Here is a 25,710-nt window from a genome sequence, read left to right on the forward strand (position 1 = left end):
ATAGGAATATATATATCAGAGTTTAAAAAATGTATTTCTAAAAGAATATCAGATCATTTGTCGGTTTTTACAGCAGAAATGGTGGCAGTTATATTAAGCTTGCAATGGGTTGAGGAGGTCCGACCAGACAGGGTGGTGGTGTGCACAGATTCCAAAGCAGTAGTAGAAAGTATTAAGGGAGAAGGAATCGATAGAAAAGATTTAGTATTAGAAATTCATCATATTTTATTTAGATTATGTAGGGGTGGCATTGATGTTTGGTTTTGTTGGGTGCCAGCACATGAAGGAGTAAAAGGCAATGAAAAGGCAGATAAATTAGCTAAAAGGGCTTTAGAGGGGAAATAACCATTTCAATTCCTTTTGGGAAAGGGGAAGGGAAATCACTTATTAAAAGTAAAGAAATGGAGAAATGGCAAAAAATGTGGAATGAAGATAAGAAAGGAAGAAGATTATATGAAGTACAAAAGTCAGTTTGAATTCGAAGCATTAATGAAAGAAACAGAAGAGAAGAAATAATAATTAGTAGATTAAGAGTTGGTCATACCTACTTAAATGACATGCTTTATACAATAGGGAGGAAAAATAGTGATAAATGTGAGAGATGTGGAGAGAAAGAAAATGTAGAACACATATTGATGAACTGTAAGTCATATGAACTCGAAAGGGAAGAATTAAAGAGAATAGTTAGAAATATGGGGCATGAATGGAATCTTAAAGGTATATTAGGAAATGAAAGAAACATAACAGATATTCACAAATTAAGGAAAGCATTGCTTATTTATCTTAAGAATACAAAATTAAAAAATAGAATTTAATAGATGTGAAGTAATGCTGCTACACACTCATGTACAGTAGGTGGCGGTATGCACCTTAAAGTTGCTTGTGATCCGCCATAATAGAAAAGAAGAAGAAAGAAGAAGAACATTGTGACCCAGGCTACATAGTGGCGGCGACGTAAAGCAAAAATTTTGATGTTTGGAGCAACATGGGGGGATGGTGAACTCTGATGACCTAAAAAATAACTTTTAATATTTCAGAAAAGAAAGCTGCACAAACGACCGTTTTAACAGCACAAAGCTGCACTAACGAAGCACTAACGAAGTAGCCGAGTTTGGTTTGTTTTGGCGCAACATGGGGTGGTGGTGACGTCATCGGCCAAAATGATAACTTTTAATATTTCAGAAACGAAAGCTGCACAAACGACCGTTTTAACAGCACAAACCTGCACTAACGGAGCACTAACCACTCAGACTATTTGCTGAATTTTTTTTGACGTGGGTGGGGTGTCAGCTTCACTCAGCTCCATCCGCGTGTTTTCACCCCGCGCACCGTGGGGACGGTCTCTGCGAAATGCGGGCGTCGCGTTTAAGAGAAGAGGAAAGCAGCTGTCGTGTTCAGCATCAGTCCCGCTGCGCTCCTCTCGGCTCCTGTCGGGTCATTTAACGTCGCAGCTCCGAGGAAATCACTGGGACTATGTGAGCATCATGATCCCTGTGAGATGCCTGCTGTTCGCCGCAGTCTGTGCGAGGTACGCCGAGACAGGTAAAAGCGTGGATTTATTTTCTTTACCCACAATTTTTGCACATACATCTAATTAAAAACGGAGATAAATGGGCTGTTTGGGGTAGTTTTTCATTATGCTTTATCCTCCAAGCAGGTGTGGGGGAATGGGTGAGGTTGCCCTCTGCAGAGGAGGTCGTCCAACCCAAGCGGCTCTTGCAGCAGATCCACTCAGAGGAGGAGCTGCTGCACGGTCACCTGGACACCCGGGTCAGAAACCTGCCAGATGGCATTCAGCAGGTGAGCTTTACACTCATATATGTTTTAACACCCCCACAGTTTTGCTCAAAAGCTGTGCTACCAGTCTGAATGTGCAGTGAAACTGATATGAGCGCATACATCTATGTAAACAAACAATAATTTGTGGTTTTGAGCGCACATTCCTGTGTATGGAACAACTATTGGGCCAAAAATGCATGAAATTTGATCCGTCTTTCATCTGCAAAGAATGTTAAGACACAAACAACTGTGTTCACAAATGAACCACACCACCAGCGAAAGATTATTTTCATCTAATCAGCGTATTTTGTCGACGAAGACACAACCAAAAAACTCAATGTTCTCCAGGAAGTGGCAGAAATTACAAAACAAAACTGCGGGATTAATAAAAAGACATTAGAGAACACATTGCACTTGAATTTTGTAGGCTCATATTAGGGTTGCACCGATATAAAAATTTGGATCGATATTTGATATTAATATAGATGTTTTGGACGATATTATATATATTTCTAAACTTTTTTGACACCTTTACAAAAAGGCAACAAGATGGAAATAAATATTGGTTGTTAATATCGGCCCAGTTTTGTTTGTGGTACCAATATTGATGTGTCAAAAATTTATTAATATCGCTCTATATCGATGTTGATGCCGATATATTGTGCACCCATACTAATAATATGTAGTTAAGCGTACAAATATCCTTACTTTGTGCACTTCAGGTAACAGAAAAGAAGATATGTACGTTTCCTTCTGTGAGATGTTGAAATTTAATGAAAATTAAAATAAAAACCTACATAATTTTCAACTAAATAACAACAATAATTAAACGATACCACTGGTGTGATTCTGTCATGGAATATCAATTTATTACTTGATAAAAAGCATTTATTATTAAATTTATATTGCAGACAGTAGTTTATTCTTTACTATGTTAAACCAGATATTAAGAGCCATTTCAGAAGGTTTAAAGAGCCACAGGTTGAAGACCCCTGACATAGTTAATTAAGTTAGCATTTTTTCACACTTCCTTCAATTTAGTTCGCTCAGATGTTCCATGAATACATAGAAAGAATTAAAAATGCTCTTTTTGTGTGTTTTTACAAATAAAACATAGAAGACTTTTCTAATTATGGCTCTGCAGATAAGAACAGTGGGATTTGCTCATTGTTCCAGTACCCAGGAATTATCACATATTCCTGTTTTATTCCCTGAAACAGTAAAAGACAATTTTCACTTACAGATATTTTACGACTCTTTGTGTGCTACATGTTTAATGAGATGCATAGAATCAAAAGTAGTTATGACTTTATACCGAATGTGTGAACACCAAATCCAGTGCAGACTTCCTGGAAAAACGGTTAAAAATGTCCCAGAATTTTTCACTAAATCACAACTTGAGACTCGGATACACAAGTTGGCTTCATCAGCCACATGTTGTCTGCAGCAGTAATGAATTTACTCTGCGCAAACCACAGAAGTCGGCCATCTCCATTAATGGGGCATGAAATAAGCCTTAGCAAAGTCATAGAAAACTTTTCTTTTCCGCCTGTGGTGTGCCATGCTGCTCTCAATAAAAGCTGCCACTGTTTCCAACTTACACAAATAGTAGGGATGCAACAAGTTGTTAATTAATGAGTTAATCTAAAGTTAATTGATTTTTTCTATTGACTAACAATTAGCGGCCATTTTTCTTAACCTGAAGGGCAAATTTTTCATAATATGCTGAATTTAAAAAAAAAAAAACTGAATTATTTTGTGTCAGCTATATTAAATAGTGACCGAATAAACATTATTATTAAACTGGAAGGAATGTTAATACTTCGCTCCATAAGTGCATTTACGTCCTCAAAATCAACCGTGTTAATTTGAATCACGTCTTTTTCCCCCCATCACGTTGAAACTTTTCTGTTATGCCCTCTCCCCTTTTTCTCATCACGTCACAGCAAATCAGTAATTTCTGGTCAGGAATTTCGGCTGAATGAGCGATACGAAGGCGAGAACTTAAGAAACTTCTCCAGTGATTATATTTCACTCGACAAAAGTATATTTTGAAATTTCTGAACTTGAAAAGTCTAAAATTCCCTAGAACAAATTCAGAAATGGTGAGATTAATTTAACATTTTCTAGAAAAACTTGGAAATTTCTGAGTTTCATAAGTTGAAAGTTTGCTAGAAAAGAATCTGAAAACTTGAAATTAATTTTTAAAATTTCATAGAAAAAACTTGGAAATGTCTGATTCTGAAAAGTAAAACATCAGAAGGAAAAAAAACCTGAAATTTTGAGATCAACCTCAGAAATATTCTAGAGAAAGACAAAAAATTTCTGAGCTTCCAAACTCAGAAATTTTCAACATTGAAGCTCAGAAAATTTTGACATTTTTTTTGTAGAAATTTTCAGAGTTTTTTCCACAAATTTTCAACTTTTCAGACGTCCAGTTTTTCTAGAAAACTTTTGAGTTTAATCTCAAGATTTCAGTTTTTTTGGGCAGAAATTCACAAATTTTTCTTCTCTCCTCTGTGGCCCTATACGCCATCATTGCCTATATACAGTATGCTGCTTTGTAAACTGCAATGAAAAGCGACACTCTGTTTTGGTTCACCTCTTTGTCTTCTCACTCCTGGATGCCTCTCTCTCTCTCGCTCTCTTTCTTTCCTTCTTTCTTTCTCTCTCTTTTCGACCACACCTCCTGCATGAGAAAAAAGAAAAACTCAGCCCACCTCCACTTCTATCTCTTGCTACTTTCCACCCTGTCAGATTATATTTCACACCTCTACCTGTTGTCTCCTGTTACCTTTCCTTTCCCCACTGTCGGCATTGCAGGTCTGACCTTGAGCTGCCCTCTGTGGTTAGCATGTTGTCTCATGACCTTGTTGATGAAACTAAAGAACGCCTTGCATGTGAATTTAAACGAGGGTACCAAATAGTAAAACATTTTTACTCTGTTTTTGTATTAGTTTTCATGTGAAGTCTCAAAAGTTGGGGAATTTTATTGATTTTATTTTATTTTATGGCGTTTGTATATTCCTCAATACATCCATGAGGGATCATGCTGCTTTTTTTGGCTTTGGTTTCATTGTAAATATAGAACCCAAATATTTGAAAAATAAAAAAACAAATTCATTGTTTTCATCCAGACAACATATATTTATTGAAAACCTGGCAACTGCTATTACAAAAAGTAAATGAATACAGCTAACGATTATTTTAGTAATCGATTATTCTGACGATTAATCGGTTAAAAAAAACTGTCACATTCTACAGATATTTCATTTAGCTACCTAAACCTTTTTGATGCAATATTAGAAATATATTTAAATAGGAAAATAAACATTTTATAGACTGAAATGCAATAACAGCATTCCTTTGTGAATGTGAACAGGGTGAAGCTAAAACATACAGACAAATGTCTGTATTTTATTGCTAAAAGATTCTGAATTACTGCTATGAATATGTTGTTTTTCAAAAAGTTCTTTTCTTCAAGTCTGTAAATACTCCATTTAGTGATTAATCGATTACTAAATTAGCTGACGATTATTTCAATAATTGATTAATCTCTATTAGACCGATTAATCGTTTCAGCCCTACTTGGCATTAATGATAATACTCCGTCCAACTGAACGTTTACACTCCCACAGAAAAATGGATGCAAACAGATATGCAATTATACAACTGTACATCTTTGAAAAGCAGAAGTAGAGCCTCCTGCACAACCAATAAGAATGCAGCAAGTCAACAACAAAACGCAGCAGCCATTGGACAACCATACAGTGGTGAAAACCAGCTGACCAAACATACTGGAGCTCGCTTGGGCTTTTCTGGGGTTGCTAGGTGACAGGTAGTTTGCTAGCTGCTGGTCTGAAGCAAGGTGTTTTTATCTGGAAAGAGAGAGCGATCGCTGTTTGACGTCTTTCCTCATCAGTGTTTGTTGTGAATCCTGCTGTCAAAAAATCTGACTTCCTTCACTTTTCCACACTCACTTTTTTTTCTCACATCCCTATTCGCCATTTTTTTCTTTCTTTTGAAAGCGTGAAATCTTTGACAAATTGGTGAGTCATTGAAGTGAGTTTTTATTTGGGATCAATGCCGTCCTGAGATTCATGGTTTTGAATTTTAAAGGTTTCCGTTCTGCAGCACATAACAGGAATAATTCTTACTTTTTACAAATTCTCCACATTTTTGTGAATGTATTTTAATTCATCCTGGCTCCTTCTCTCTAAAAAATAGCTTGTGATTTTTATCACACTTTTAGTAGCTTTACTAAAAGAAAAACACACAATTTCCTCTTTTTTTTGGACAGAGGCTAAACAAAATCATGTCAAAAGCTTTTAATTTGTAAGTGAGCAAATCTGTAAAAATCTAATAATTTTCTTCCAGACTTTGAGCAACTCAACGCCACAGATCATCAAGTTCAACAATATTTTGTTTGTAAAGCATCAGTTAAAACATAGAAACCAGGCGTACAAAAAAATCATAGTTCTTTCTTTAACATCTTATCTAAAACTGTTAGCAATAATTTTTTATTAAAAATATATTTTTATTCTTGTGCTTCAACAAGCAGAGCAGTTTAGTTCATTTTTGGATCCATAAAATAATATTTTTAGATCTATTTTGGTGCTGCAGAAGCACTCATCTGTTTTCTTTGAATGAATGAATTATGTTAAATTTAATTAATAACCATTTAAAAATTAATTTAACTTTTAAATTATATCAGGGGTGTCCAAAGTGTGGGCTGCGGGCCAGTTGTGACCCTTAAAATGAATTTGTTCGGCCGCTGACCTCTGGCTAACGATGGTAAAAATTTGGTCAACAATTAATGACCCAAAAAGTCTTGAAACTGTCGCCTTAAGGCAAAAGGCTGAAGCCTTTTTGTGTTGTGGATCTTTAATGATATAAAAATGTAATAAAATTTTGCTTATTGTTGAGCAGTTAAAACTAAAATAAATAAATGCATAAAATAGAAAGTCCTTATTTTGGGACAAAAAGTAGTCCATACCATTTAGGGGAAAAACATTAAAAAAATAACAACAAACAAATTTTTGCATTTTTAATTTTGTTAATTTTAATTTTTTTAAAATAGCTAAAATTTATCAATTTACTGAATGAAATGAAATGTTTTAATGACTTTTTCTTGATTTTTCCCATTTGTTGTTATTTTCTCTCCTAGCCCATTCATTTGGCCCAGAGCAGCTTCCTGGTGGAGGCCTTTGGCACATCCTTCGCCCTTGACCTGGAACTGAACCAGTAAGTAAACACGCCTGTGACCTTCTGATCGTTTCCTTACAGCCGTCACTTAAAGATTTGTTGTTTTTCTGCATTGCACTCCCCCACATTCTGTACATCCCCTGTTTTTGTAGCTGCAGGCGACACAACTCTTCTTATGTCATAGATAAAAGCTTATAAGAGGTTTTTCAAATCTATTAGAATAAACACCAGACTAAAAAAGCCCAGATTAATCATTGAATTTATCTGAGTAATGACAGCAGGGTTTTATAACCGTTTAATTTACTTTTACTTTACAGCAACCTCCTTTCTACAGACTACGTGGAGCGTCACTTTGACAATGGGGAGCTATCACAAAATACGGTAAGGTTATATAAATATGTGTAATGTGGAACTATTGTTACCATGTGGCGTCTATGAAAATGACAAACTACTTAAATTACTTATTCTTTAGGTAACTGCATGACTGTGTCAGTATGACACGGTGTTCAATGTGCCACAAACAGAAATACTACTCTTAAAAACCATTCCCATTTGAATTAGATTTCTTCAGGACGCCACTTAAAAGTGGCATAATTTAATGCCTTGAAATTGGGCCTCTGTCTCTTTAAGAACTCCTGCTCTTTACGAAACTCCGCCTTCAGGAAGTCGTCACAACATGGCTGCTGGAATAACCCTTTAACAACTTCTTTACCAGCGTTTCACAGAGTAGTAGCTTGTAAAATAAATTTTGGAAACTGCAGCTCTTGAGGAGGAGCTGCGTGTAGAAGGCGGGGCTAAGTCCGCCCCGGCGTTTTCAATGGTTGCCATGGAGATTAAATGACTTCTCAAACATGCGTGAATGAATCAAAGCGACACTCCAGGTTTGTTTTTGATGGGGGAACAACATTACAACATGAAGTAAAACTTAAAAGCGTTGATTTTAATCAATACTGCCCCTTTAAATCCATGACATCCTGGAGGCCTGTTGTTGTCGGCACTAAGCCTGTATCCTGCAGCGTTTTCACCACTAATAGCTTCATGATTTCCTCTGTTTTCTTCATCTCTAAATCAACACTGTAACATCATATCTGCTGTATCTGTACTTGAAAAATAGCTCTTAGTTGCTCAGATTGCAAGTGGAAGATATTAAGCTACGATCTGGTATCGACTTTTTTTACCTGGTTTCTCGTCAGCTTTATTTATCACACCCGTTATTTATTTATTGCTCTCCTCGTCAATTTGAGGTTGAGTTTTAGAGTCCAGACTTATGAAAATAAGAGCATTAATAATTTAAAATACTAGAGAACCTGATTAACTTAAAGAAAATGGAACATGCATTATAAAAATACTTTAGTTACAGTTATTTAAAGGAGTTACTAGAGATGCTGATAATTGTGGCATTGGATTTCTGCAAAAACATAAAATCTTACCAAGTATCTTTGGTCTAGTTTGTAGTGCAAATATCTTAGTACGCTTGAAACAACAAAACACACTTACAAGTACATTTTCAGCAGGAAATAATAGCTTGTTTTAATAAATCCTTAATATTGTTTAAAAAATATTTGTTCCATATCTTGTAATAAGTGAAATAATCTGACAGTGCTTTTTTAAAAATGAAAAATAAGGAATTATTTACCTAAAACAAGCTTCTATTTAATGCTGAAAAGCTACTTGTAAGTTAGTTTTGTCTTATTTTAAGCATACAAAGATATTTTCACTAGAAACTAGACCAAAAATACCTGTATGATACTTTATTGCTTATTTGGAAAGCCAACATTGTTCTTTATGTCTTAATTATCCAATTTTTGCAACAAAAGCAGCTCATGTGCAACATATTGACTAAAAATTGAGATAAAAATCCTTTATTTCTGCAGATTATAGGGGAGTTTTTATTGCACTCCAGGCCAAAAACAATTAAATTATTCAATGTTTTTGCATTTCTGAAGTAGCTGGATGCTTTTCTTTGTAGCATGAACTCATGTGGCGTTTTATTTTCTCTGGCCTTAAGAAATAGCATTGAATTGCAGCTTTTCGGCACAGTTTCAGAGGCACTTATGATTCAGTTGTTGGCATGGCTCTGTCTGCCATTATTCATACATCTGATTAAAATAAATCCCATTATTTATTCCCATCAGAGATTTACAGCTTTCTCTATGAGCTTCTCAATTATGCCTTGTCCTCTGCTGTATTTTAATCTTCTGTCTCGTTTTCTCGCTCGTCACTCTTCTGCTGAAAGAGCCACCTGACCAATCAGTGAGCGGTTGCTATGGCAGCCAGCAGTCAGGAGCAGAACCACTCTGGGTCTATTTTGTTTCAATCAGGCATCCAAGAGTTGTTGTTTTTTTTCCAGGGGGAAGAAAAGTCTTAATTTATTTATTTTTTCTGTTTGTATTCTGGTGTTTGGACCAAAATTGCAACGTTTGTTACATTTTCAGCTGCTGTGGTTCGCTTTCACACTGCACTTTGTTAAATGAACCAAACTATAAAAACAACCTGTTCCCCTCCTCGCCTGTGGTGGCGCTGCACCAAGAACCACTGAAGGAAATGACACTCAGCGGAAGACTTCTTTCTTCATGAAATGTAAACAAAAATGGAGTAGCGGTTGTAGGATTTTTGCTTTGTGTTTGGTAAAAGACACAGCCATTTCTTTCGCTGTATCTAGACTCTTGGGTTTGTTTCGGTTATATTTACCCAGAATGCCGGGCACTGTAGTTTGCTTCCTGCTTTAGGAGCTGTCTCCAGTCCGCTTGGCGTTCACATATGCATTTGAACCGCACCAGAGTTCACTTATATTAAAGTGAGACTGAGGCTTTTAGGCAGACCAGAATTTGTCTTTTTTGTCCGGATCAGAAGTCAATTGCGCGTTCACATCTCCCCAAACAAACTGGACTTTCTAGAGAAATGAACTAGAGTTCAATTAACACAAACTAAACATGACCAGTGAAATTTGAACAATACTCAAAACCCAACAGACATTTTCTTAAATGAATGAATGTTATTTCAAATCAGATAAAACCTGGAACATTATGGAAATGTTACAGTCCCTCCTTATTGCAGTAGTTGTTTTCTTTCTTAGGATACAGACCTGAAGCTACAGGTAGTTTTTGCTTTTTAAGTTGTTTCTTTTTCCTTCTAAAGCTTCATCTGTCTGTTATTACCATTCCTTTGGTCCTCTGAGAGCATTAATGCTGAGTGCAGGCTTTCAGTGCACTCTAACTTTTCTAATTCTGTTAGTTGTCAACTTCAATCCTCTTATTTCTGAAGGTTATAACTGTTGCTGTCCATTTCTGAGTTCAAGCTATTTCATCACTCTCTACAAATGTTGTTCTGCTCATGTTTTGTTGGAGATATTTTACCTTTTATGCATAATTTTGTATGCATGGGACTTATTTACATGAGAGAGTAGCCATTATTTGTAGTGCACACATAACCTTTCTGAAAAGCCCTTTGAGTTCTTCAGTCAGTGTGTGTCTGCTGTGTCAGGCAATTTGATTTCCTCCATTTAGCCTCGTAATCCTACCTTTTATTTATTTATTATCCTGCCCTGTGCTAAGTGCTATGAGCTCTCTCTCTGTCTAGTATGACTAATGAAAGTATTTTCTTTCCTCCGAGAAGTAGTGTTGCGTCTATGTCTGAAGGTTTAAGAAAATAAAAGTACTGAGATCCAGATAAGCTTACTGTTTAGGCTTTGTAAACTGTAGGCTTTGGTTGGTTTTAAAAAGTTACTGTAAAGTCCTTTTTATTTTGTTTTTTACTGTGGAGTGGAGCATAGACCTGCAAATAACAATATAATGTTAGACTTTAAATATTAATGTAATATTTTAAATGCTGACATTAGTCAGATTTTCTCAAATAGGTTTAAATGCAAGTGAAAATGATTTGAATTTGTGGACAAGTCTTCATGAAATTGGTTAACATATTGACCAGCAGCTTTATTTGTTGGATCTGTTCAGTTGCTTGTAGCTCTTTGAATGGTTGTTGGTGCCAGACAGACTAGTCTGGCTATTTCAGGAACTGGTGATCTGCTGGGATTTTCACACACAACCATCTCTCAGGTTTGCAGAAAGTGGTGCGAAAAACAGAGTGTGTGAGCAGCTGTTGTACGCAGGGAAATGGCTTGTTGATATTCATTGGCGAATGGAGGAGACCAGTTTACAAAATGATAATAAAAGCCAACGGAAGCTAAAATAACCACTTTTTGCAACCAAGAAACATGAAATATTCACTCCGGTCACCTGGAAGCAGAAACTGGAGCTCCAATTTACAAAAACTTACAAAAATTTTAAAATGGAACATGGGAAAGTTGTTGCTTGGTCCAACAATTCTTAATTTCAGCTACAGCCGACCTAGTACCAGTGGTTCAGTCTGCTAGCGATGGTGTAATTTTGAGTAGGATTAGATCTCTGAACTATGCAAAACATGTTCATAAAATGTTTTGAACAAAGTTGGTCTTGTTCAGTTCTGCATATTTTGAGCTCCTTTCAGAATGAGCTGTTTTAAGGCATGTTGTCACTTTAAATCCAAATAACCTGCTGTTGGCACCTCCCCTCCCCCCAACTCAATGTTTACAATTGACATTGAAAAAGCTACAAACGGATGCAAAATTATACAACCATACATCTTTAAAAAGCAGAAGTAGAACCTCCTGCACAACCAACAAGACTGCAGCAAGTGGTTTCACTTATCTTTTCCAGCAGCCATTGTACAGTGAATACAGTTGAATAAATGTGATTATTTATATTGAGCTTTTTAAAACTTCATTTAAATAAGCAGAAACTTACGAAAGCAAAAACTCTTCTTAATAAGTTAAACTTTATCTCATAAGCAGACACCTTTGTTATAAATTTTTTAATTTTATTTTTTTAAGCAGACACTTGTAACAGATTGTGTTTTTGCACATTTGTTAAGAAAATATTAGTGTTTGTATAAACTAATAGGTACACTATTTTATTTTACCCATTTATGTATAAATATATTTAACTTTTTTAAAAACTTTATGTTACTTTGTGGATTTGCAAAACATTAACACCAGTATTATCAATGTTTGTGGTTATTTTATATTATTTATGGATAAGTATTCCTTTATTATTTTTTCTTTAGTGTAAAATAACATTACTCATTGTGTTAAAAAGGTTATTTGTTCAAAATAAAGTAAATTTTTTAAAAAAGCTGAATAAATGTGGTGGAACTCTGGTTGGGTTGCTAGGTGACGGGTTGTTCCATTGGGGTTGCTAGGTAACAGCACAGTGCCAGTTGAACGTGACATTACATTCCGGAAGGTTTTGAAATGGATAATTTTTCAGACCCCAAAAAACATGAACTTATTGCCAAAACACAACTGAGTGGGTTTTTAAATCGCTTGTTCTGTTTTTAGAAGCAGTAGAAACCCAAGTGGAAGAATATAAAAATGTGCTAAATGCTAGTTTTGTATAGCAGGTCCCTTTTATTTCCATATTGTATCCATTTTCTGATGGCTATTTCCATCAGGAGATGGCAGAAACCGCTACGGTCCCCAGATGTCACTCCAACAGAGCCTTTTTGGGATGTGATTGAACAGGGGAATTGTGTCGTAGCCAAAAGATTTGCCAAAACTGCCTGTTTAGTGTCAGTTGGAGTCTGTCCAATGAAGAATAAAGAAAGTTCTGAAAGCAAAAAGCAGGACCAGCCCAAAACTAGCAGCATCTTAGAAAAATATCTGGACAGATTTGCTGCTTTTACTTTTTTATATTGTTATCTGAGCTGACTCCGGTGACTTACTGAGGTTCATTACAAACAACTGAAACAAACTCCCCATGTTTCACCCATGGAAAGATGAGTGTATACTATTACATTCCCAATTTCCAAGAATCCACAAACAGATGCGAGTATAATAATATTCCTCTACTTTAAGCTTCTTAAAACTGTAAAAACATACATGAATTTATTGATTGGCATCAGAGTGTCCCTACAGTTTGTTGTAATCTGACCATATCTGCACCCCGAGCGCAGAGTCGGCTCTGAAACACTATATTGAAAACATGATCGTCCAGTTGGAGCCCTGCAGGGGATTATGAATAATCAAGTGATAGAATCTGGAGGCGACGGTTTTACCTCTCTGCACTTCAGCCAAACTGAAATGTCAACCGAGACGCAGTTTACTGGAAACTTACATATTAATCAGCCAAAAAAGAAATGGTTTCAAGTGACTGGATATGTTTTTAAATTTTGGCTTTTAGGTTGCATTTTCTTTTAAATATTTTAGAGATGCTAAAAAAGCTAGCAAACAGGTGAAATTTTCTACATATAACATACACCATTGTGCCTTAGCATTTTAAACAATTTAGCTGTTTTCTAATTCCTTTTGACAAAAAAAGCTATTCCTAAAGGGGATGAAGTGAAACTTGTTAGCAAAAAAACCCAATTTTACTTTAATTTTAGACTTTTTATTTAAGCATTAAACGTTACATCTGGGTCCTGTTGCCAAATCAGTCCGTTTTTGGCCCTTTTTTGTACCCACATGTTCCCATTTCATCTCAACCTACTTCCATGTTGTTTCCACAAACTAACCGTTTGCTACTTCTTAACTTAACAAAACATTTCAATCAGTTAATATTTAGCTTAATTGTTTTGTTTTTTGAACGTTTTGCATATAAATTTAGCATATTTCCTCTAACTGTGGTTCTGATTCCAGTTTGGGCAACTCAGTTGAATATGACTGATTATTAAAACAAAATAACTGTTATCAGTTTGAAATACCTAACCACATTTCCTCATTGTAGACCTTTGTGTAGGGTATGCAAAATTACTTTGAATCATTAAAGCAAATATAATTTGATGTCGAAATATCTCATGGTAAATAGGTCCGGTTTGTACATTTTTACTTTTGGATACAAAAGGGTGAAAACTGCAACTTTACAAAACTACGAAGGAACAAATGACCAACAATTATAAAAAACGCCAAAGAAAATAGTATTTTATCTCCCATAAAGTGATTCTCATTGATGAATTGGGTGCTGAACTATGAGTTGTCACTTTGGTTTCATCCTTATTTAATTCTTCTTGTGCTTTCATGTAGAAAAACTGCCTAAAAATAAAAGTTTTTACTTCCTCCAGAAAGTCTGGAGAAAGCTAGCTTAGCTTAGCGACTGAAACAAATCCCAAATTAGCGATTACAAATTATTACATTTAACAGCAATTAAATATTTCTGGTTTTAAACAACTTGAAGAAGATGTTATAACTACAGATGCTGTAAAAATATTGTGTACTGCAGAGTTAGTGCCCTTCAAGATTTCTTATGCAATCCGCCTCAGTATGGTGTTACACGCTGTAACCTTGCAGCAGATCGTTATGCGACTGGCAGTCTCAGGTTTTTTATGCAGTGAATGAGCATAGAGGTGAACAAAGACTTTCTGCATTTTCCTATTTTTTATGCTGTTTTATTTAGACAGTATCATTCTTTCTAAGTTGTCCTGCAGTAATTGATCTCCTTTAGCAAACGCCCACCTGGCTGACGGTCGGCTGATGGAAAATACCTGCCAGGTGATCAGTGGCAGCACAAGGTTCTCAGACGGGCACTGGTTTCATTTTCTGAAATTTGACATGAACACGTTACAGGAAGATGGAGGGTTCAGTGTCTCGCTCTAATCTATTATTTGTTTTCAGGGCGGGGAGCATTGCTACTACCATGGGCGAGTGCGGGGGCTGCCTGGCTCCTGGGCTGCGATATCCACCTGCCAAGGCCTTCAGTGGGTCAAACACTTACAATTACTGCAACAACAACAAAAAAAGATTATTTTAGAACCCTTTTAGTTAAAAAAAGAGTAAATTTTTACCAAAAAACCCAGAAATGTTGAGATTTAGCTCAGCAATTTACTAGAGAAAACAAGGAAATTTCTGAGTTTGAAAAGTTGAATATTTGCTAGAAAAAAAACTTTGACATTTTTTGATTAATCTCAGAAATTTTATAGAAAAACACAAGTAAATTTCTATGTTTAAACTTTTGACATTGCCAAGTTTTTTTCTCAAATTTTTCTGAGATTAATCTAAAATTTTCATTTAAAAATAATTATTGTAATTTTATTTTACTTTTCAAACTCAGAAATTTACTTGTTTTTTCTATAATATTTTTTAGATTAATCTCAAAATTTCCTATTTTTTTCTTGCAAATTTTCAACTCTTCAATTTCAGACATTGGCCTTTTCTTTCTAGAATTGTTTTGCAGATTAACCTCAAAATTTCAGATTTTTTTCTTTCAAAGTTTTGATTTTTCATATTTAGAAATTTACTTGTTTTTTGTAGAACATTTCTAAGGTTTTTCTCACAAATTTTCAGCTTTTGGAGCTCAGAAATTTCCATTTTTATTATTATTATTAGAAAATTTCTGACATTATTATCAAAGCTTCTGAGTTTTTCTTTACTGTTATTATTTCTATCTACAACGGCCCTAACACTCCTGACCCTGCTGAGTTGAGCATGTCTAATATTTTACTTTAAACTGTTCTCAGGGGGATGTTTTCTGACTCCAACTTCTCTTATGGGATTGAACCCGTCGGTAACGGAGAGGTGAGTTCAAATGAGGCATGTTTGACTCTGAATCAGCCTGAGCAGGTGTCTTATAAAGTCTTAAATTTATGTATTTTAAAAAATATGTAAGTTGACATTAAATAAGTTAATCACAAGTCTTAATCTTATATATTTTATGTAGTTAATTTTTATCGCAGGACTTTTCTGTCAAGCAACGTTTGAGTCTAACACAAAAGTTTCATTCTGTTCTGTGACTTAAAGTAATTGAGGCTACAGCTAACTAGCTGCTAACATACCCTTGCTAGCTAGCTTGTTAGCTTTTTTTGCATATATTATGGGAAAGTGCTGACCTGTCATAACAAATTTTGCTGGACGATAAATTGTCCCAGAAGTTATTGCGATAAATGATAATATTGTTGTTTTGAGCTCATTTTTAAGTGATATAATGGCAATAACATAATAATGCAATAACACATTCTCAAAGATCAGTAAACTTTAAAATCTAATGAACCTTTAATACTGGAACTGGTAGACATTTTAAATATACAAAGTAAATGAACAAAACAATAAAAAATGAAGGGGCCAGTTAAGACCAAAGCTCCAGACTGAAGACTTTTATCATCCAGTTTTTAGTAGAAAGAGAGAAAAGAGAAAAACAATAAATCATACAAATGGAAATTAGTAAACTAATTTTCATTTATCATGCGATTAATTGAATAATTGAATTATTGCGACAGGCTTAGGCACTACTACAATATAAAACAATTTTATTTTGTACATTTTTGTTGTGATGCAGGTCAGAGTTGTAACTAATTACATTGAGTAGCTTATTTTGGAAAATAAAAAATTTCTGCGTTGTACTTTTTACTTTTACTTGAGTAAAATTTCTGTATTTTCTACCCTCTGAATGAAAAGCAAACATGTTTTAACCCCAAATTCACCATAAAGAGTCCCACACCTGCAGTTTTTGTTAAAGTCTCATAAGTTTTATATTGAATTAAACTGATGTGGAAAAAATTATTGTGTTACTTTTAGTTACTTGTATAAATTAAACTCTCTGGGTTGCTAGCAAAGCACCGCCTCATTTTTCCGTCTCTCTGGATGATTTTCCGTTCGTCCACACAGCGTTAATCTTCCTTTGAGCTTCTGAATGGAAAAATGCGCTGACACGTTCCTCCTCCATTGAGCCTCATCCTCAGGGCGGTTTCTCTGAGCACAGAAAGTTTGAGAGGCTTTGCTCAGATCTGATTATGAAATTCATGTCACATTGAGAGAAATGGGAGTGACTGAAAGCGAAACAGAGCTTGAGAACGGAGCAGTCGGAGCTTTTCTCCCATTAAGAACCGCAGCAATCGAAGTGCAGCTCAATTACATGGAGAGACGGATCGATAGTCTCTCAGCTCGTCATGAAACTCCTTCACTCTCCGCCTCGCTGCTTTGCTTTTTGTCTCAGTTGGGTCATTTTCATAAAGTATTTTTCCTACCACCATGGCCAGAACTTGTTACAGCCATTATGACGACTATGTGGCTGATTAATTTTGCATTAGTGCACTTTCCTCTGTGATCTGTTTACCACACATGGCAATGTTTTCTTCACACTGCTAGTTGTGAGAAGAGGGAGAGTTTTTTATGCTAAATGTTTAAAATGTTAATTTCTACAGAGCCTCATTTATTGTTCATGTGTAATGTATAATGAAATGTTTTTGATCTGGTATTTAAAAGAGCTAGTTTAAGTGGCTTGGAGGCCAAGAGTTCTTCAGTCTGAGGTTCCTTTAGGCAGGGGAACAGTCTAAGGTTTCCGCTGTATTTTATGTTTCTGTTTTTTGTAAATTTTCTTGTAGTTATCCGGACGGGTAATGTCCTGTTTTGCAGTGCCGGGGGGCCAGATAATGAATCTGAATGGAATTAAAACAAAATTTACAAAATGCATGAGAGTTTTAATCTCCTGAAAAACAACAGCTGCATGCAAAAATAGTTAATAGTTAGCATGTTAAATACCTTTTTACAGTTTAATGTTTGCTTTGTTTTTATTTTTTAAATTTGTCACCTTTCTGAAGCAGAAAGACCACATCGTGTATCGAATGCCCGACATCGACCTCTTCTCACTTTCCTGTCCAGGTAGGAGCTGCATTTCCGATCAGATAGTAGAAATATTTATGCAAATTAAAGTGGAGTTAACAGATAATATTACTCAGTAACAAATATGGAGGATAAATTTGCTGTGATTGAATTCTTATGAGGTTCAGATGTTTATCTGTAAAGTCGCAACTGACTAAAGTTTAAGAGTTGCCTCCTACTCTGCAAAAAGCAAAAATCTTACAAAGTATTTTTGGTCTAGTTTCTTAAAACACTTGAAATAAAACGAAACTAACTTTTCAACAACATAGAGGAGCTTGTTTTAAGTCAGTAATTCCTTAATATCAATGAATTATTTTGCTTATAAAATTATTTTACTTCTTATCAATGAAATAAACAGGTAATTTCACTTGTTTCATGAAAAGCTACTACATTTGAATCGCTATTAAGGAATTATTTGCCCAAAATAAGCTCCTACATCTTGCTGAAAAGTTACTTACCAGTTAGTTTTGTCTTATTTGAAGTAAAATAAGATGTTTGTTGTAGAATAAAGCCGCTTTTTTGCAGTGTATCACTTCTTGCTGTGAAATTTTTAGTTCTGTCCTTGAAATTGAGCTAAAATAATCAAATATTCTGCCACTACAGTTAAAATTTTCTCCTGTTTTTGTGTGTCCTCGTCACCCTCCTGCTATCATGTTGTCCGTCTGTCCTCCTCGCCCTTGCCTCCTCTTCCTCTCCTCATTAATCTCCTTCCTCTACCCGCTGCTTGATATCGATCTTTTCTGCATATCAGAGGACTAAAATACACAGTTACATGTATCTGGACTGATGACTAGTCACTTTTCTGCTTTTGTGCGTCTCGCAGGATGCTTCATGAACAGCACAGAGCCTGAGGGGCGAACAGATGGTCTCTCTGAAGGAGACGGCGAGATAAAGGATGGAGACAACAAGTCTGAAGAAGAGAAAACTGTTTTCACCAGAGGCCAGAGGCGCTCCAAAAGACAAGTTAGTGTTGATGCATCTGTACCTCCAACAGGTGTCAATAATGACAGAGAGTGGATGAATATAAATTATAAAAAGTATATTATACAGTTTATCTTATTTTATCAGGACGATTATGCAACAAATTACCTAAAGTTAAAAAATGGTTAGGATGCACAAGTTGGACAGCATTAGTGTGGTAATGTTTGGGCTAGTATGCTAATTTTAGCGCTATTGTAAGCATAGTGTGCTAATGTTAGACCCAGTTTACTAATATAAGAGCTAGTTTGCTAACAAAAGTGTTACCTGAAGCTAGTGTGCTAATGTTAGTGCTATTGTTAACGTTAGCATTAGTGTGCTAATGTTAGACCCATTTTGCTAAAACAAGAACTAATTTGGTAATGGAAGTGTCACTTAGAGTTAGTATGCTAATGTTAGTGCTATTGTAAGCGATAGTGTGCTAGTAACAGCTTTAGTATGCTAATGTTAATGTTACTGTGCTATTGCTAGCATTGGTATGCTAATGTTAACATCAGTGTGCTATTGTTAGCATTGGTATGCTAGTGTTAGTGTGCTAATGTTAGACTCAGTTTGCTAAAACAAGAACTAGTTTTATAATTAAAGTGTCACTTAGAGTTAGTATGCTAATGTTAGTGCTGCCCTCTGGAAAGAGGTTCCGCAGCATCCGGTGCAGGTCCACCAGGTTCCGAAACAGCTTTTTCCCACTTGCCATCAGACTGCTGAACTCTTAACTGGACTGCACTTAAAATCTGGTCTCCACTTTATACCTTGCACATGTACAGAGCTAAATAACTTATATTTTACTGTCACTCCTGCACTTTATATTTTATATTTTTATATTCATATTGTATACTGTATTTTATTCTGGAGTAACCTCACAATTGAAAGCTCAAAACATTGTCCTGAGCCGTATGCAACGAAATTTCGTTCTGTATACACCCTGTGCATGCAAAATGACAATAAAGTCAGTCTAAGTCTAAGTCTAATTTTAGTTGTACTGTGCTAATGTTAGCATTGGTGTGCAAATATTGGACCTAGTTTGCTAATGTTAGTGCTATTTTAAGTATTATTGTGCTAATGTTAGAGATAGTTTGCTAATACAAGCACTAGTTTACTAATGAAAGTGTTACTTTGAGCTAGTATGCTAATGTTAGTGCAAGCAATAGTGTGCTAGTGCCAGCTTTAGTATGCTAATGTTAGAGCTAATGTTAACGTTAGTGTGCTGATGTTAGCATTAGTGTGCTAATGTTAGCATTGGTATGCTAATGTTAGCATTAGTGTGCTAATGTTAGTGTTAGTATGCTAATGTTAGCATTGTTTTTCTAATGTTAGGCGTTTTAATTGCTTTTTTTGGTTTCGTAAAGTTGAAATTTCGGACTACAAATGGAACCCAGTATCAACAAAGCACCAGGTTGGATTAATCAATGCCCAAGTTTCACTGGTTCTAGTTTACCATATAACTTATTATAAGTTTACCATATAATTTATTATAATTTCTGGTGTTAATGACTTTTAACTCGGTAAGTTGTGAGTTATTTCTGTTAAAAAATAAAATTTTCCAACTTTAATGTGTAATTGAGCAAGTATTCGATTTAAATTGAAAAATACTTTATTGATTTAAGTCTCTGCTGCAGTTTGACATCAAGATGATTTCAGCTCCAAACGTTTATTTACTCGTTTCAGAAATATGTTATATTCCTTTCAGGGTGTATTTAGACACAGAAGCTTCTGAAGCAGCGGAAACAGAAAGCTTTCTGCTTTATAAACGTTCTTGAAGTTGAGTTTCCCTCTCAAGGACAGAGGTAGAGTTTCACCACCATCGTCAGCAGGAGTCTGTCCATGCAGAGTGGCTAATGGCTGCAGCTGCTGCGTTTGCTTCATGTGTGTCTGACGTCTGAAGGTTATTTTGACATTTTAAACATTCGGCTCAGGGTTTGTGTCTTTGTCTTCCTCAGGTGAGGCGAGGCCAGCGCACCGTTCAGACCGAGACCAAGTACATCGAGCTGATGATCGTTAATGATTATGAGCTGGTAGGTGAGCGTTATTGCTCCGTTTCTCGCCTGTTCAATCAGGACAGAAGAGCCGCTAAATGATGAAATCTCCGTTTTGTTTCTGTTAGTTTGTGCAGCTCCGCAGGTCGACGTCTCAAACGAAGATTTTCGCCAAATCCGTAGTGAACATGGCCGACTTGGTGAGAAATTTCTTCATTTAAAAATATGTTGACCACCAAACATTTAGTATAAAAAAGACACAAAATAAACGAGAATTTACAAATGTTTTGTAGTTTATCAAGTTTTGTCTTTAATGATTGTTTGTGAGGCAAACAGTCATCGGTTGATTATTATTTTTGGTTTCACATTTCCTCTCACAGCTCAGTTCAAGCTGAATATTTATTAACCAAACTGATTAAAACGATCCCACAGTAATGAATCAGATCCTCACCTGTTGCATAATCCTTCCTGGTTAACCCTTTTTTCAGATCTACAAGGAGCAGCTCAACACCCGCATCGTCCTGGTAGCCATGGAAACCTGGTCGTCTGAGAACAGGATCGCCGTCGGCGACGACGCCTTGCTCACCCTGAGAGACTTCATGAAGTTCAGGAAGGAGAGCATCAAGCAGCGCTGCGACGCCGTGCACCTCTTCTCGTAGGGTTTACTTTTAATTTTATTTATTTTACTGATCACTGAACAGAGTATTAGGGCCGCAAAGAAAAAATATGTTTCAATTACATGAATAAAGTCGGAATATTGCAAGAACTAGAGACATAATGTGTTGAGAATAAAATCGTACGAGAAGAAAGTTGTATTATTACGATAGTAAACTTATAATATTACAACTTTTTCCTGATGATGTTATTCTGGAAATGTTAATTTACTCTCATATTATTTTGACTTTAATAGTAAGACTTTATTGTTGTAATTTTAGGACTTTATTCTCAAAATATTTTGTATTTATTATCATTATTTTGACTATTCTTCTACAACTTTATTCTCATGATATTACTTCATTTTTAGAATATTATGACTTTTTCCTCATTATTTTGACTTTATTTTAATAGCAAGACTTTATTCTTGTAACATAATAACTTTTTTCTCATTATTTTGACATTATTCTTGTAGGACTTTATTGTCATGGTATTATTGCTTTATTTCTATAATTTATTCTTGTATTATTATTATTCAAGAATAAAGACTTAATTGTCATTATTTTTGACTTTATTCTTGTGCAACTTTATATCTCTTAATATTATGACTTTATTCTCTTAATAGTAAGACTTAATTCTTGAAATTTTAGGACTTTTTCCTCAAAATATTTTCACTCTTTTCTCATTGTTTCCACTATTGTACAACCTTATTCTCATGATATTAATACTTTATTCTTATATTACTTTATTCTTGTAATATTATGACTTTATTGTCATTATTTCAACTTTATTCTTGTATTATTTTGACTTTACTCGCTTCTTGCAATACTATGACTTTATTCTTGTAAAATTATGACTTTATTCACATTATTTCGACTTTATTTTTTTATTTTATAACTTTGTCCTCCTAATTTATTTTATTTTATTTTGCTTTCTTAGCGCGGCCCTAATACTCCATCGTACTTGTTGTTTCTCCTCTCATCCAGTCTCATCGATATTTGTTTTTCAGAGGGAGGACGTTCATGAGCAGCCGCAGCGAAGCCGCTTACATCGGGGGGATCTGCTCCCTGACGAGGGGCGGCGGCATCAACGAGGTGAAGGAAGAACTGCAGCGTCCTGCAGCCGCCATGATAACTTTCCCTGATTTATTTCCTGTGTGGCTCCGCAGTTTGGCAGCGTGGGTCCGATGGCCATCACTCTGTGTCAGAGTCTGGGGCAGAACATCGGCATGCTTAGGAACAAAGAGCGAACAGCTGCAGGTAATTCATCACTGATCTTAGTTGAGAGCTTCAAAAACAAAATGGCCGACATTCAAGAGAACGACTCAGATTTGACCCTCAGAGACGTTACACATTCATGGCTGTTTTTCTTCTACTTTAAAACTATTCATATTGCCTTTTTGGCATAATTTGTTTAATCACAACTTTACATGTTTGAGGTGAGAAAGTAATTTTACTTTATTTCATCTACCTCAGTGACACAACACCATAAAATCAGAGTAAGGAAAAGTTCGATTTATCTAACTGGGACTGAATTAATTAATCAAATTAATCACAATGAATTGATTATTGGAATAAGTAAGTAAAAGGCCAAAATTACCATTTGTTGAAATATCTTGATACCCAGAACTGTAATTAAGCAACAAAATTCCTTTTTGCATTTAAAATAAATTTAAAAAACATATTTGCTGTAACTATGTTTCACACAGAAATTCTCAAGTGAGTTTTAGCTTCATGCAAAAAAATAAATGAATAAAATCAGCTTTTTCTGTCCAATTATTAATAAAAAATTAAGATTATCACTACACTGTATTGATGAAGGGCTGAACTTTCTAATGTTTATGTTCAAAGTTTTTTCTATCCACAAACGCTCAGGCGTTCATTAAATGAATGCTTTTACTGCATTTTAGACAATAAAATGATTATTTTCTCCTTTAGAAATAAAATTGTATTATTTGTTTATTTGAATTGTCTTATTCTAGTAAAGTATAAAATATGCTTTAAATCAGATACATTTTTATTTGATTTTTCTATTAATTGACGCAATAATCGATTAAACTGACTAAAACCAATAAAACATGTAAAACTAAACATTTTTCTGACTTCGTAAATGTAGATTTTGCATTTCTAAAATCTATGCACAATTATTGAAAACTGCTGTTACTTCGACTGGTCCATCAGGGTGAGCTTCATCTCTGTAGAGTATATTTTATCTTTTTTAATCACAGAAGTTTTTGTGTTTGTCCAGCAGGCTGCAGGTGTCCAGATCCATGGCTGGGCTGCATCATGGAGGACACCGGGTACAGAAGAAGTATTTTCAGGAAAATAAATGTTAACATTATGTGTCTTGCAAAAATGGAGCAGCTTCTTCCACGATTACTGTGTTTCCTTTCATGGTTTGTGACATTTTCTTCTCGTTCAATGGATTTACATTGAGACTAAAATACAAACAGTTGGACTCTTTTTATTAATTCACACCTTTAAGATTTTTTTTCCTGCCTCATTTTCTTCCATGTTGCCATTATGCTCCTTTTTATTGAGCTACCATGTAAAATCCTAACTAAATTCATTGAATTTTGAAGTTGTCGTATCACAAAATATTTGAAAATTCAAGAGGTATGAATTTGAACTAACATAAAAAATAAGTAAAACTTGTAATATCTTATTTTTGCCTGCATCCATCAGCTACTACCTGCCCAGGAAGTTTTCCCGCTGCAGTATAGAGGAGTACCTGCGCTTCCTGCAGCAGGGAGGAGGAAGCTGCCTGTTTAATAAACCCACTAAGGTGATTCAGCTGGCGGCTCTGTGAGGCCTTACAGTTTAAACTAGGGATGGAAGTTATTGATTAATGATTAATGAGTTAATCTAAGGTTGATTGATCTTATCATTCGACTAATTTTCTTAAAAACCTGAGTTTTCTCATAACACCCATCAGTGTGGCTACGTTTTTCATAACATGCTAAATGTGTTAGCTGCATTAAATACTGGCTGTATGAACATAAAATTGTGGTTTTCTCTCATTATTACATTTAGACATATTTATTAAATGTTAATTAGGAAGCACTTAGGTTGCTGAACAGTTGAATAAAAGATGGAAAGAATAATTCCCAGTGAAAAGAAAACTGTTCATACAGAGAAAGTTTTGGTCTTGAATGATTGTGAAAACTTCGCTCTGTAAAGAGCACCAAGACGCTTTTCAAGTGTTTACATTTCAAAGCAGAACCGCATAAAGTGCATTTTATATCCCACAACGGACTCTTTGTGGGTCGTTTCCTGATATGGCTCCGCGGCCATCTTTCTGTTTCTGTAGCAACATTCTCCGGTTAAGAATGATCAGCTGCGCCCTCTGTTGGATGGCGGCCAAATTACAACACTGAAACAAAGTCTAAGTGGGCGTTTTTAATTGATTGGAACTAATTTTAATTTAACAAACTATTAATTAATAATTAATTGTTTGCACCCTTAGTTTATACACTCGAATGTAGACAGAAATATTAGAAAAAAACTGTTATTGCTAAGTTGTATTTAAATTTAAGTTTTGAACTGCGGTCTTTGAAAATGAGATGATGCTGTTTTGTTATTTTCTGTGTAGTTGTTAGATCCCTCAGAGTGTGGGAATGGATATGTGGAGCTGGGAGAGGAATGTGACTGTGGATCACTGGTGGTGAGCATAAACTAACCTTACTGGCACCTCTGACCTAATATAAAATAAGCATTTATTGCAGTAGCATAATATCAAGCTAAAAAAAAATACCACTTCCAATACTTTTTTAGTGCTGTAATTTTAGAGAATGGTAGCAAAGCGTCTTATGCCAGCTGTGAACACATGAAGTTTGGTAAATAAAATGACTTTATCTGAAAGTGCTTCTGTGTGTGGCATATCTACCTTTTTGTTTTACACCAGGGGCACCAAAAACAAAAAAGTGGTGTATTTATACAAAAGAATGCCATTTGCAAATAATCTCAATGTGTTACATTGAAAAGGATTTCAGGTTTGTCACTTTGTTTCATGTCTTTTAACGTCTGTCTGGCCTTTAGGAGTGTAGTCAAAGTGGAGCCAATTGCTGTAAGAAGTGCACTCTGACCCACAATGCCATGTGCAGCAACGGGTTGTGCTGCAGGGACTGCAAGGTGAGCTCCGGTGGCTTTCATCTCCAACTTAATAATAAATGTTTCCAGGACTTAGAAGTTCTGCGAAAACTCAGTGAAGGCCGTGAAGCCTCTCTGAGTTAGAGAATTAAATATTGTATTTAAATTCTGCTACACTAAGTTCTGGTAACAATTTTCTAAGCACTTTGTTAGGACTGCAGTCCAATAGTTGTCCTCTATTTAAAAAGGACCTGTTCTTCTTCTTCTTCTAAAAACAACCCGAGCACTTAAAAGCCGCCCAGCAGAGAGTTATTGTTTGTTTTTTTTTTGGTGTCTGGAAAAGGAGCCGTTCCAAAAACCTCTTGAATGTTAAGTCATATTCGACAAGCACTGCGTCGTTACCTAGCAACCC

The 25,710-nt window shown here is 35.3% G+C and overlaps 1 protein-coding gene across 8 annotated transcripts in view; it reads left to right on the top strand.

The window, feature by feature from the left end:
* Nucleotides 1-945: 945 nt before the first annotated feature.
* Nucleotides 946-25,710, top strand: part of adam11 (ADAM metallopeptidase domain 11) — a 36,028-nt gene continuing 11,263 nt past the window's right edge. The window contains exons 1-17 of one of the 8 annotated variants that reach the window (XM_032573562.1): nt 946-1,542; nt 1,655-1,800; nt 6,947-7,023; nt 7,302-7,365; nt 14,627-14,709; nt 15,469-15,526; nt 17,545-17,605; nt 18,429-18,568; nt 20,521-20,595; nt 20,685-20,756; nt 21,045-21,211; nt 22,220-22,304; nt 22,379-22,469; nt 23,461-23,509; nt 23,895-23,994; nt 24,802-24,873; nt 25,248-25,340. In XM_032573562.1, coding sequence (XP_032429453.1) covers nt 1,485-1,542; nt 1,655-1,800; nt 6,947-7,023; nt 7,302-7,365; nt 14,627-14,709; nt 15,469-15,526; nt 17,545-17,605; nt 18,429-18,568; nt 20,521-20,595; nt 20,685-20,756; nt 21,045-21,211; nt 22,220-22,304; nt 22,379-22,469; nt 23,461-23,509; nt 23,895-23,994; nt 24,802-24,873; nt 25,248-25,340 — 1,491 coding nt within the window. In that variant the 5' untranslated portion in view covers nt 946-1,484. Of the gene's footprint in view, nt 1,543-1,654; nt 1,801-6,946; nt 7,024-7,301; nt 7,366-14,626; nt 14,710-15,468; nt 15,527-17,544; nt 17,606-18,428; nt 18,569-20,520; nt 20,596-20,684; nt 20,757-21,044; nt 21,212-22,219; nt 22,305-22,378; nt 22,470-23,457; nt 23,510-23,894; nt 23,995-24,801; nt 24,874-25,247; nt 25,341-25,710 lie in introns of all 8 variants that reach the window. The other 7 variants (XM_032573555.1, XM_032573560.1, XM_032573559.1 and 4 more) reach the window with 7 other exon arrangements.

The sequence above is a fragment of the Xiphophorus hellerii genome, chromosome 10 (assembly GCF_003331165.1).
Source record: "Xiphophorus hellerii strain 12219 chromosome 10, Xiphophorus_hellerii-4.1, whole genome shotgun sequence".
NCBI classification, from domain to species: Eukaryota; Metazoa; Chordata; class Actinopteri; order Cyprinodontiformes; family Poeciliidae; genus Xiphophorus; species Xiphophorus hellerii.